The sequence below is a fragment of the Buceros rhinoceros genome, unplaced genomic scaffold (genome assembly GCF_000710305.1).
Source record: "Buceros rhinoceros silvestris isolate BGI_N320 unplaced genomic scaffold, ASM71030v1 scaffold1498, whole genome shotgun sequence".
Classification (NCBI taxonomy): Eukaryota; Metazoa; Chordata; class Aves; order Bucerotiformes; family Bucerotidae; genus Buceros; species Buceros rhinoceros.
In genome coordinates this window covers 495-13,526 of record NW_010426118.1, presented here as the reverse complement: position 1 = coordinate 13,526, position 13,032 = coordinate 495, and the positions used below count along the sequence as shown (strand labels likewise).

Here is a 13,032-nt window from a genome sequence, read left to right as displayed (position 1 = left end):
TGCCCCCATTCTGGGCCTGCCAGTCTGTCACAACGCCTTGTCCCTCCCCAGCAGCACCTTGCCCAGACAGATCTGCCACGCTGCCAGCCTCGCTTTGGTGGGGTTGTTTCCCAACGTGTCCCCTCTGCCCCCTTCCACCCTCTGCTCCAGACAACACTCCCCTTGTTGCAGCACAACTACCCTGGAGCACTTCTTAGCTGCTTTCTCTCCACCTGCCCTTGATGCTCCTGCAGTCACTCCCTGGTGGCCAGAGCTGGTTTTCAGGACATCAGAAGCAGCTTTATCCCCCAACCAGAGAAGACACTAAACCTGAGACTTTAAACAATTACCCAAAATTGCAGTTTCCTCAGGAAACGAGCTGGCAAAAGGAACTCAAGTTCTCCCGCTGCTGTGCTGGGCAGCGAGGAAGCTAACGGGCCAAGGTACCAAAATCATCCCCAGCACCAAGGGGAGCAGCTGAAGTGAGCACAGTCTGTGACTCACTTCCACAAGAGGTGACTCAGGTCACCACCAAACCCTCAGCTTTCCAGTGGAGCAGGCACCAAGACTGAGCCAACTGCCCTGTCCCATCCCAGACCAATCCTCCACTGACTGCCCCGGGAGAAGGCAGCGAGCTCCAGGGTCCCCACACGTGGCAGGAGCGATGGCTCCAAGCTCAGGGTGATAATCTAGGGAAGAAAAAAGAGCAGTGCTCCCAGCCAGGCTGCTACACCTGAGCCTCAGAGAGCTGGTTCATGGTCGGAGTGTGGCCCAGAAACTGCTTTTCCAGAGCTAAACCCTGTGGCTGGCTCAGGGAGCGAGTCCAAGCGAGCTCTGGGTGCGGACAGCAGAGCTGGTGGGAGGGATGGCGTCTGGCCACACACGGGTGCGGACAGCAGAGCTGGCGGGAGGGATGGCGTCTGGCCACACACGGGTGCGTCTGTGCTTGCACACACCTGGCCTGGGCAGCCACGGCAAGCCCGCACACGCGTGACCAGGCATGAACACACGCACAGCGTCCTCTGCTGGTGTGCGGCACAGGCGGGCAGAGGACGTGTCCTGCTGGAGCTTGGGGAAGCTGAAAGGCGAGCAACACACAGGCAGTGTCAAAACTCATTTTCTGATGACAGATAAAAAATGGGACTTGGAGTCCTCTGGGCTGGAGGAGAAGCTGGTGATTCATTTTGTCTTGATCATCAGTTAACGGCGTTGCCAGACCCCTGGGTTGAAGGACTGCCCTGCGCACGCTGCCTCACCGGGGTCCTCCTCCTTACAGGATGCCTGCAGAGAGAGGGGAAATAATTCTTCATAGCAGTAATGTGGGATAATCTCACCTCACCTTCCCCCCTGCCCAATTTCCACTGTAGGTTTGTTCTTCCTCTCTAATTGCTAAAGATTTGCTTAAAAGGGGATACAGAATCTGGCTAACAACAGATCACCGTTTCCTTTTCCAGACCTCAAGCTGTTTAAGTCACCTCGTGAGTTCCTTTGCACCTTCAGAAAAAAATATTTCCTCGATGACAGCTTGAATTAAAACAGCCAGCGGGGCAAATTATGAGCAGAGAAAACTGCTGTCTTCCCAAGGAGGACCAACGGGTGAGAGGAACAAGATAATCCGACACACCGGTGCCCCTTGGGGAGTGCCAGGGGCCAAATGCAAAGGAAGGGTCTAATTAACTTCTCCGTGAGTCGAGTTAACACGTGTATTGAAACCGTCTCCAAACAAGGGAAGTCTCCTCCAAAGCCTTGTTTCGGCCAAGAGATTAATTCTGGATTTTAATCATGGGATTATTCAAATGCAGGGAAAGTCTTTCAGATATTAAAGGCATCGCCACCGCCTTCCACAGGGAGCCTTAGAATCCAATTACCTCTGAAGAAATACATTAAATATGCTCATTAACATGTAAAAACGGGGAAACGCGGCTCAGAGAAAAGCCGATGTATCGCTCTTCTTAATGTCACCATGAATTAGCAATAAAGACAGTTGCAACAGAAATAACTTGCTGAGATGCCCAGGGAGCACAGGAAAATAAAGAGTTTTATTCCAATTAGCTTAATTCCTGATAATGATGTAGACAGAGTGATAAAACTCTCTGTATCGTGACCTCTGGCGCTGGGTAAGTTGAGGAATGGTGCTGCGTGGCTGGAACGAGGTGAGGAAAGGGAGGGAAGACCAAAGCTGGGTGTAGAGTGCCCGTGGTGGAGGAAAGGAGGAGAGAGCAGGAAGGTGGAGGAGGAAGAAGAAAAGGCAAAGGACGAGTGGATTCAAAACCTTTTACCATGAGCTCTGCTAAAACAGAGGTTCTTCCTCTTTGGTTCTGCCACACTTTGAACTTCTTCACGTGTCCTTTGACCCTCCAGCCCTTTCTGATCACAGACCTTTGAGATCATCGAGTCCAACTGTACGCTGCCAGGGTCCCTAAACCATGTCCCTCAGCACCACATCTACACGTCTGTGAAACCCCTCCAGCTATGGGGACTTCAGCATCTCCCCGGGCAGCCTGTTCCCATCCTTCACAACCCTTTTGACGGAGAAATTTTTCCTAATACCCAACCTCAACCTCCCTTGACTCATAGAAAGGTCCACAAAGAGAAATAAGAGGGTTCGTCCCAGGACACCATGGTTCCTCTCGGGCGCTGCCCACTTGGGATGGAGGAAGAGCTGCTGGATGGGATAAAACTGATACAGTAGAAATGTCTCAGCTTAAAGGAAAGGGAATGTTACTCCTGGAACCAGCCAGAGATGAAGGAGCTCAAGAGGCCTCAGCACACCACCAAGGGTTGGGAGGGACTGCAAAGTCCTCCTGACCCTGCAGCCGCCTGTCGTTACGGTCCCCCGGCTCTTCCACGCAAGGATTTCACACCAGCAAAGCGGGACCCACAACCTTCTCCTTGCCAGGCACAGGACAAACCGGGGCATTTTTCCTGAAAATGCTTTTTTTTTTGGTTCAAAACTGGGTGTATTGTATTTTCTGGCCTCAAAACACTGTGTACATTCAAAGCTACATGGATTCCTGGTATCATACTTTTTTTCCCCCCCAAGTCTTTCTTATCAACCATGAGCTGGCCAAGAAAAGAGCTTTAAAAATCAGAAAGCTGAAATGAGGACACTTAAAAGTCTTACTCGAAGAGTTGAGGAACCTTTGATGTCCCACCGCTTGGCGGGGGGGATGCTGGGGGAGGTAAGACAGCACAGGAAAAGAGCAGTAAATGCATTTAGGTCTTTGCTTCTTCCAGTAAAGCCAGTATGGTGGCCTCACCCACAGGGCTGCAGCAGGGACTGATGCCAGACACAACCTGAGCAGTTCAAATCCCTTTCTTGCCTTGTGCCTCAGTTTCCCCTTCCGGTAAATGGGTGATTGCGGCCCACCATGACCAGCTGCTCGATGGCTCTGGGACACCCCGTGTCACCCCTCTGCCCTGCTCCAAGTGCCACGCGGTGGCACTGTTTGAACAGGATTCTGTGCTCACTCAGGCTCCAGAAGAGGGAGTTTCTGAAAGGAATCACATTAATCTTGGCATCACAATATCCTCATTTTTCTTCCTTTGTTTTCTCATCTCCTTTCTTCACTGGCACTCCCGGGTGGGCGGTCTCCTCCCCAGTGCATCAGTCACTGGGAATCTCCTTACAAAACTCGTTCGCCAAACACACGAGCCCCGGGCGTTGCTGGGGCATCACCTCAAACTCAATCCTTCAGTGGTAAAAATAACCTTTTCTGTTAATTCCACCGAAATGCATCTGTGGGTGGGGCCAGCTTAGCTCACGCATTAATTCCAGAGAAAACCATCAGAGCAGAAGTTAATGAGAACAAGACAAACGAAGACAGAGGCATGACAATGTAATTAGGGGGGAGATGCTTCAGGTCGCCCCTCTGAGGGGTGTCTCCTCTGGGAGATGCGGGCTGTGATCCAAGACTCTATATAAGACGGTTGAGAGCAGACCAGCCCCAGACCGCGCTCCCAAAGCTCAGCACTCCTGCTCCTCGCCCAGGTAAGTCCGGGCAGACTGCTCCCGCCGTCCCGCTTTGCTACGGGCAGGAAGGCAGGAGCTTCTGACCGTGAGGACGTCCCCAGAGCTGAGTTCTCCTGGAGGAAAAAATAATAAGAGAACTGGAATTGCACTATCCTGTGGTTTGTTAGAGATGACCTCTGCTCATAATGACCTCTACCCATAACGACCTCTGCTCATAATGACCTCTGCTCGTAATGACCTCCACTCATAACAACCTCCACTCAAGCTCTGCTCTGCTCCAGTCAAAGCCAAACGGAGTTTTTCTTTCTCCTCTCTTACTGCACGTCCCCAGCCTTTCGGCTCTCGCTGTCTCTCGCCTCTCCAGCCCTCACCAGCTGCTTCTCAGTCCCAGCCATCCTGCAGCCCAGTTTCATTTCTCAGATTCCTTTTCCTGTGAGATCCTCTTGCTCCCTCTTTTCCTTCCCTCACACTGGTCTATTTTATCTGTGCCCTTCTCTGGCTCTTCTTCTTCCCTTCTCCTCTCCAGCCATGTTGTTTAAGAGTAACCCACCTGAAACCCAAGCAAACAATGAAATAAAACGCCCCTTTCTGTCTGTTTTTGCCTCTCAGGCTGCCCCAGTTGTGCAGGGAGATGGCCCAGCCCCCGGAAAATATCGATGGCATCATTGCTGCTTTCTGCATGTGCACCAGAAGCGACGGCAACTGCAGCCCCCTGAGCCGGGCAGAGCTGAGGCAGCTCATCGAGCAGGAGTTCACGGACACGATAGAGGTGAGGATCCAGCCCTGCAGCTGGGGCCTGCCTTCGGGTTGGGGTCAGGGGCATGACAGGGTGGGTAAAGCCATGCGCACCCATGCAAGTGTAGAGGACAGCTGGATCCCTGAGAAGGGCATCTTCTTCCCTGGGAAAGACGCCTTCAAAGCTCAGGATGTGCAATGCAAGCCATGGGGGGACACAGGCGTGGGGCTAGGGCTGCTTGAGTGCTCCTAAAGAAATGGCTCACGGACTTTGCCAACACCATTTCTCTCTTTACAGAACCCCCAGGACCCCAAAACCATCAAGAAGGTGCTGTGCTTCCTGGATGACAACAGCAACTGCAGGGTTGACTTCAGCGAGGTGCTCAGCCTGGTTTTCCACGTGGCCAAGGCTTGTTACAAGCCACCCCAGCAGCACCAGCCGCTGGAAGAAGAGCAGACAGCGCCAGAGAAGGCAGGCGGGGAGCACCCGCTGGGGCCACGCACAGCAGGGAGAGTCTTCTGCAACCAGCAGAAGGTCCCTGAGCAGGGTGTGAACAATCAGGTCCAGAACACTGAGTCACAGGATCCAGACAACCATCAAAACCAGGAGGATGAGGCACAGGAGCAGGACCAAGACACCCCTCAAACCCAGGAGGGTGAGACACCAGAGCAGGATCAAGACACCACTCAGGATGATGGGACTGAAGCACCAGAAGGAGATCCAGAGAGAGGTGAGATCCTGGACTCTGCAGCCCATAAGACTGGGGAGACTGAAATACTGAAAGAGGACCCAAAAACCCACGAGACTCAAGAACCTGAAGCACCAGGACAGGGTTCAAATCTCCCTCAGAACCCAGAGATGGAGTCAGCAGAGCAGGACCTGAATAGTCCCTCTGAGACACAAGGAAGAGACCCAAACACGACCCAGGTCTGTGAGGCCCCTTGGCAGGATCCAAACCCCGACAAGCCCCAGAACCTGCTGCCCCCACAGCGAGCTACAAGCCCCTGTCGGGATCCCGAGCCCCAACGAACGCACCACAACCTGGCTCTCCATCAGCCCTCTGAATCCGAGGTGCTGAACCAGGAGCACGGTGGGGCAGAGGCTCCACCTTGCCCGGCACAAGACGACACTCATCAACCCACCACGGAGCAGCAGCTCCTGCAGTCGCTGTACCACTGGCCACCACAGCAGTAAAGGCTGAAACGAGCCCCCTCCAAGCGAGGCCATGTCCCCCCGCGAGGAGGTACATTTTGTCCAGTCCCACTCTGGGTTTTGCATGTCTCGTCCCACTCCTTATCAACTCCCGCCTTGTCCTGAGCCCCCCCGGGCTGCCTCTGCCTCTGTAAGCAAAGCAATAAAGCTGAAAGCAAATCGACCCGGTGTCCCGGCGTGTTGCTGCAAGTGTTTGCCTTCAGCCTGGCTCCGAGCAAACAGTGACGTGGGACAGAGGGGCCCAGGCATCCATCCCTGGGGTGACATAGGGCTGGGTCGCTCCGGGGTGCAGGTGGAGGGGTGGCTGCAGGGAGGCAGGTGGGGGTTGGGACCCTAAAGGAACTGCTGCTGCTCCTGCCCTTGCAACCGAGCCAAGGTAAAGGGCTGGCTCCCCACGGGCAGGGACGTGACATCACTGCAAGAGATGTTTTCTGAGGGGGGGGAAGTCTGGATGAACACGACAGCACCGCCGACCCAAACGGATTCCTCGCAGCATCCATCTGCTCCAGACGTCTTTCATGTCTGCTGTGGGAAGAATAAACAGCTGCTTCCCGCTGAATGGGAGGGATTTGGCCTATTTAACCTCGCTTAGTACTAATCTCTGAAGCCGGGGGGGTGTGGAGCACGCTATGAAGATCAAAACTCCCTATTCGCTCTGGAAGTCGCCAAAGGAAGGAGTGGAGCTACAGTTAGAAAATGAAGATTTGGGGACATCCAGTCCTGGGAGGCCAGAGATGAAAAACTGACTGGCAAACCATGGACAAAGAGCCGACCTCAAGGTCAGATTCAGTTCAGGCGCTTTGGGTACCATGTCCTCAGGCACCTGGCCCGATGTACCTGTAGGAATGTGGATAACTCCAAGAGCATGAGCAGTCCGGTGGAGTCAGTGGGGTTTATTAAGGGGTTCAGACGTGCTGGACCACCAGGCATCCCGCAGGGAGGGCGATGCCCAGCCTGTTTTTCACCATTTTATCTTTTACTTGAGACCTATCAGCAAAATCAGCGCATGACAAACGCGCCCGCACCTCTGTGGCTGGTGACAAGCAGCACGCAGAGACCTCACTGGAAAAGACAACGTCATTCATCTGGGACACCCCAGAATTTCACAAGTTGCTGACGGCTGAATCAGAAAAACCAGCGTTTCAAAACTGCCCCCAGAACGTCCGTCGCAAAAATGATTTGGTTTAAAAGCCCCAACGTCAAAATTGAACGTGTTAGACAGAAAGGACATGAGGCTGCTCCACTAGCAGCATTTTGGTAGTGACCTACCTCACCTATTCTGGTTCTGACCTACCTCATGGAGGCTGCAGACATGCAAGGGGAGAGTCAAGACTGAAATTCCATCATCCATCTGTCAAAACCCTGTTCCAGCCGAGACCTTCCTCAAAACATTCCATTTTTCAGAGAACTCCAATTTCCTTGTACCTCTCAGTTAGGGGGTTGTCCAATAGCTCTTTGCTTTGTTCTCCCCCTGCACTGGGGGGACTGGGGAGGCAATACCTTGAATATTGTGTCCAGTTTTGGGCCCCTCACTCCCAGAAGGACATGGAGGGGCTGGAGCGTGTCCAGAGAAGGGCAACAGAGCTGGGGCAGGGTCTGGAGAACATCTGAGGAGTGGCTGAGGGACCTGGAGGGTTGAGGCTGGAGAGAAGGAGGCTCCAGGGAGACCTTCTGGCTCTGACAACTCCCTGACAGGAGGGTGCAGCGAGGAGGGGGTCAGTCTCTGCTCCCCAGGACGAGAGGAACCAGCCTCCAGTTGTCCCAGGGGAGGTTGAGGTTGTCCCTGAGGAGCCATTTCTGTCCTGTTGGGGTTGTCCCAGCGTGTCCCAGGCTGCCCAGGGCAGTGGTGGAGTCCCCCTCCCTGGAGGGGTTTCCCAGCCGTGTGGAGGTGGCACTGAGGGACAGGGGTCAGGGGGGACCTGGCTGTGCTGGGGCAGCGCTGGGGCTCGATGGGCTCAGAGGGCTTTTCCAACCAAAATGACTTTGTGATTCTGTCCTAGCCCTGGATTCAGGTCTAAAATCACCAGACCCATCTATCCCCCTTTGTCCATCAGCTGTCACCTTCTGCAGCATCAATAAAAAAAACACCTCCCAGATCAGGCAGGCACCGAGCCCCGTCAGGGGCACGTTAATTATATGCTCTATTCTTAATACACTATTTTTGCTATCAGAATTGTTGTATTTCAAGTTAAGAGGGGGGGTTTTTTGGTTCATTTTAAGGAGAACATGAAAATTACCCACTGACACAAATAGCTCTAAGAGTCCTGTGAGTCTGGGAGGTGTCAGAAGAGAAAAGGTCTTTCACAGACCAGACGAGGAGCCCAGTTCTTCTAACAGAAGTTTGGTCACCTCCTATAGGCGGTGACGGGAGCAGAACTGGGTAAGAAGCAGGAGGACGGAGCCCACTCTCTTGGGTAGAACCTTTATATACCACCCCAAGTCCCACCTTCGGAAAGCACCGTTGAGGAAACGAAGCCCTTGGAGAAAAAGGTGGATTCGGCGCTGCCAAGAAACCCATCGCTTTGTCCCCGGAGTGGCAGCAAAGCCTGGGGAAGGGGGTGAGAGCACGCACAGGCCAAACACGACAGACCTGCATGGATGCCCGAACCCTGTACGGCAGCTCTCGACCATCTCGCACTGCCTCAGCCCCTGCGGGGGGGATTATGGACTGTTACAGGACACCCAGCCACACTCTAATACTCTCATTTTAATAATAACTCCAATCTACCATAAAATTACAGTTTCCCAAGGGTATCATTATCTCACAGGTGGGGTATAATTTGCACAAGTATAATTTAATCTTGAAAAAAAAGCTCAAAAATGAAGCACGGTGAGTACCCATCCTTCGTACGCACCTGTATGAGTATCCCCGAGGTGTTACCAGCACTAATTAATTGGGCTCCTACACCCAGGATGATCTTACCTTACGGATGGGCCAGATGAGCCACTCACCCAAGGCTGCGTGACGAGTTCATGCTCTGGAGGCTCCCTGCAATGTCCCCATCACGCTTGTCAAGGCAGCATCCTCCCTCCAACCCCAAAAGTAGGGGCCAGGTGACACAGCCGGCATCTTCCTTATTTGCTCTGGAGAGTTCGGGGTGAATAAAGGAATGGGTTGGTCTCTAATTAATTTAGTGTTAAAAGATAAAAAAAAAAAAAGTAAGGAGATTGTAGAGGTGATTACAGCAAAAGCTGCCTAAGGCAACCAGAGGAAGATTCAACATGAAAAGAGAGGATTTCTGCTTTTATTTATAACTAAAGATCAAGCAAAGTTGAAATGAAAGTCGCCCGTGGAAGGCGGTTAACAGGGAAAATGTTTTACCAGGATTTTTTGCAGTGAGAAGTCATGGATTCTTAACCAAACATTTTCCTGTAGGAAAATCCATTTTGCAAACTTCACCATTTTACCACATTCTGTTTGTGGTCGGGCTTTTTTCCCCAACAAAATCCCGGATAATGTCCTCGTCGGGGGCTCCCAGAACCGAAACACACTTTGCAGCACTTGACAAGCCAAAATCAAGAGGGCTTAGGGATCTCCCTGCTGTGCACCTGCACTTCACCATTGTGGTCATGCTTACATCACCCTCTGTCCTCCTGCGAGCAAAAGCCAGACCCAAACCCCATCAACCTCAAGCTCAAAGTGCTGGAGGAACTGCACAAAAAGCAAAAAAATTCATCTGTGGTCGCGCGGGACCAGGATCATGGACCATCCAGATCTCAGCCGTCCCTCGGTGGCTCACAGTGAGGTCTGCTCCCACCAGCACTTCTGTTCCCGTCCCCAAAACTCCATTCTGGGATTACTTTTACATGCGTGTATGTGTGTGTCACACACCTATAAATTCATAACTACGCAAATGCACATTTATATTAAAATACACCCTCCATTAACACATTTATACAATTCCTGGCACCTCTAGAGTGTTTAAAATCTGAAATACAACCAGCCTGCAGAAGAACTTTACAGTCCGGATTAGGCAGAACCAGCTGGGGCCTGAGTTGCCACATGGCAACTGCTATTTCTGGGTTAAAATGATAGGGAAGAGGATGATAAGTCAAATAACCCGTTTGAGGACGTGAAGGTGCAGCTGGGCTTGGCCAAAGATGAATCAGGACAATGTCCACAAAGGGTGGCTCCTTCCTGGAGCTCCCTCAAGGACCCTATAAAAGCACCCAAGTCCTCCGCTCACTCCGCACAGCTTCGCAGGAATCCCACTCGATCCCGTTGGCGATTTGGGTAAGTTGCCGCTTTCGAACCGTGCGCTTTGCCGGGTGGGGATGTTTCTGTAGGATCTGCGTCGGGTGGCAGCGTCATCCCTGTCTCCATATTTCTTTGCGTTTATGTCCAGCAGTTCGAGTTATTGCACGCTGTTGCCGAGTGTCCATGTGCAGAGGCAGCCTTTCTCAATGGGAAAACGAGCGGGAGGCGGGTGCCTCACGTTGGTCTAGAGTGAGGTCCCAGCCAGACCGAGCAGATTGGAGCAGCTTTCTGTTTTCCACAGAAACACCAAACCCGGGGACTTCGCACGCACACACGTTCGTGCGTACGCGCACGGCACTGAGTCCGCAAGGCAGCTGTGGCGCAGGGTCCCATCTCAGCACTGATGGACCTGATACCGGGCTTGGGGATCCCACAAGGAGGAAGGAGAGGGGTGGCTTTTGAGGTTTCCAGACGCAGAGTCCAACAGGAGCTCTGCTTTCTGCCAAGCAAAATTACACAAGTAGCTCTGACCTAGATCTGACAGTTTCCCTCTGGCCAAAATCTATTTGTCAATGAACCGGTGCTGTGATGAGAACTTTATCGATTGTTTTGGGTTACTGCTGGTCACAGGAGCATCAGCCACAGGCCTTGAGCTCTGACCTGTCTGTGCCCCAGTTGGAGCTTGTCTTGGACCATGCCAGCACTGTGTTAGACACCTTCCGACCTGCTTCGCAAGAGCTGGTGGATCTCTGTGCTGGTGGATCTCCAGCAGCGTGGGTCCTGCAAACCCAAATTCCTGGTGTAGCCCCATGGGGACAAGTTCTTGGGGTGCCCCTTGAGTCACCATCCCCAGTTCCCTCCCCATGACCCATAAATGCAGCCACCCTGCCCTGTCGCATGTCACTCAAACACGTTGGTAGACAGGTCGGAGGACACTCCCCATCCCACTAAAACCCCTGAGCATTTGCATCTCTTCCCAGCACTGTGGTGACACAGAGCTCGCCACGGCCCAGGCATGGACACACAGCCCACGGCATCCAGCGTCACAGCCTGAGCCCAGCAATTCTCCCTCCTCCTTTCACGCTCAGGGACAAGCAAATCTCCCATCCTCAGGGCTGCTCCTTTTCTTGCAGGCTTGCTTGGATCTGCAGGAAGATGTCACGCTTCTTAGACAGCGTTTCCACCATCATCAGCGTCTTTCACAAATGTGCAAAGGAAGAAGGAGACAGCTCCAAGCTCAGCCGAAGGGCGATGAAGAAGTTCATTGAGAGGGAGTTCGCCGATGTCATCGCTGTGAGTGCTGCTGCGAGGGGGAGGGCTTGAGGCCCAGGCTGGAGAGCTGTGAAATCTCCTTCTGGAGAAGGGATGATCTTCATGGAGGTGGGGCAGGGAGGTTTTCCCAAAGGGAAGCAGCAGTTGCGTTCCTTTGCACCAACTGCCTCGATGGCTCTTCCAACCCATATGGGCAAAGCCTGGTGGATGGGGCGCGGGGAGGTGTGGTTTTCTTGCTGAGGTAGGAAGGAAATGCAGCCAGTAGAGATGTCCGGCACATCCCAGAGAGGAGAGCCGGTTAGCTGCAGCCAGGGTCCAGCCAGGGAAACAGCGAACAGAGGCATGGAGATGTTGCTGAGCTGTAAAAGTGAAGATGTGAGATATGGAAGGGGAAAAGTTGCGATTGTCCCTGTCTGTGCATTTCCCTGGCAAGGAGCAGGAAGGCTGAAATCCCTTTCTTGTTTCCCTGTGTTTTCTCTGCAGAAGCCTCATGACCCTCAGACAATCAACAAGATTCTGCAGTTTCTGGAGTGGGATGGAGATGGGGAACTGGATCTGAATGAGTTCCTATTCATAACAATCAGGGTGGCAAAGGCCTGCTACTGGTACCTGCCGACAGGACCGTGTCTGCTGCAAAAAACAAAGCTGACAACCAGCGGCAAGGTGCTCCGAGAGCCTGAGATTAAGAACCAAGGGAGCCGTCGGCAGCTCCAGGAGGAGGAACCAGAAACCTGTGAGAGTGGCTACCACCCACCCCGTGAACCTGAGCGGCAACGAGATATGAGGGTCAACGAGCTCAAAACAGTTGAGGAACCGGGGAGTTATCGGCAACGTAACACGCGAAGCAGAAGTGATGCAAAAGGAAGCAGTGAGACGGGGGACACAATCCCTCAGGTGTACGAAGAACGAAGCCAAGAGCCACGCTACCAACAGGACAGCCAGAGAAGACAGCAGCCACTGGCACCAGACAGATGGGACGTACAGCACTGCCAGCATGGTGGCTCACAAGCAAATGAGCCCAGGCGGCAGGCAGGCGAGGGGCTCAGTCAGGGGAGATCTCGGCCAGAACAACTGGCAGACGTGAGAAGTCGCAGCCAAACCCGTGAACCTCAACCACTGCCAAACCGGTGGAGTCGCCGTCAACCACATGAGCCAGCGCTACCAGCGTATGATCAAAAGAAACAGCGGCCACAAGAAGCAGATAGAGGAAATCGCAATCAGCCACAGATACCTGAATTACTCACAGAAGGGAGAAGCCACTACCACCTACGTGAGCTGGAACAAAAAGCACTTGAACACAGCAGCCAACAGCCAGGGGAGCCTGAATGCCTGGAATCCAGACGGCCACATCAGTCATACATAGAGGAACCGCTAGAACCTGACCACAGCTACTGTGAGACCTGTGAGCCAGAAAGAGGAACCTATGAACAAGAGAACCAGGAAAATGAGACCCAATACACAGAAACTGAGGGAGAAACTTACGATGATGAGGAGAGGGATGAACGAGATGATGTAAGGAGAGAAGAACCCGTGCGTGAGAGGAAGATCGATCGCCAACAGGAGCTGGAAGTGGAGCTGGAGGTCTCCAAACATCGCAGACGCAGGACCCGTGAATGGGAAGAGCGACCAGCTACCACCAACCAGAGAGAGACCAGCGACAGA

At 53.0% G+C, this 13,032-nt stretch overlaps 2 protein-coding genes across 2 annotated transcripts in view; both read left to right on the top strand.

Moving 5' to 3' along the window:
* The first annotated feature begins 4,583 nt into the window (after positions 1-4,583).
* On the top strand, positions 4,584-5,882 carry LOC104498017 (cornulin-like). Its single transcript, XM_010141341.1, has 2 exons — positions 4,584-4,721; positions 4,986-5,882. Exons 1-2 carry the CDS (start codon positions 4,584-4,586, stop codon positions 5,880-5,882), a joined length of 1,035 nt encoding a protein of 344 aa, XP_010139643.1.
* A 5,371-nt stretch (positions 5,883-11,253) lies between these two features.
* Positions 11,254-13,032, top strand: part of LOC104498016 (trichohyalin-like) — a gene marked incomplete at its 3' end in the record, with an annotated part of 2,163 nt that continues 384 nt past the window's right edge. The window contains exons 1-2 of the mRNA XM_010141340.1: positions 11,254-11,391; positions 11,854-12,979. Coding sequence (XP_010139642.1) covers positions 11,254-11,391; positions 11,854-12,979 — 1,264 coding nt within the window. The remainder of the gene's footprint in view (positions 11,392-11,853; positions 12,980-13,032) is intronic.

Bases quoted from the DNA above. Each gene is read 5' to 3' on its own strand.
- LOC104498017 (XM_010141341.1), top strand. From the start codon at position 4,584: ATGGCCCAGCCCCCGGAAAATATCGATGGCATCATTGCTGCTTTCTGC. The intron at 4,722-4,985 runs GTGAGGATCCAG...CTCTCTTTACAG, and splicing joins AGTTCACGGACACGATAGAG to AACCCCCAGGACCCCAAAAC.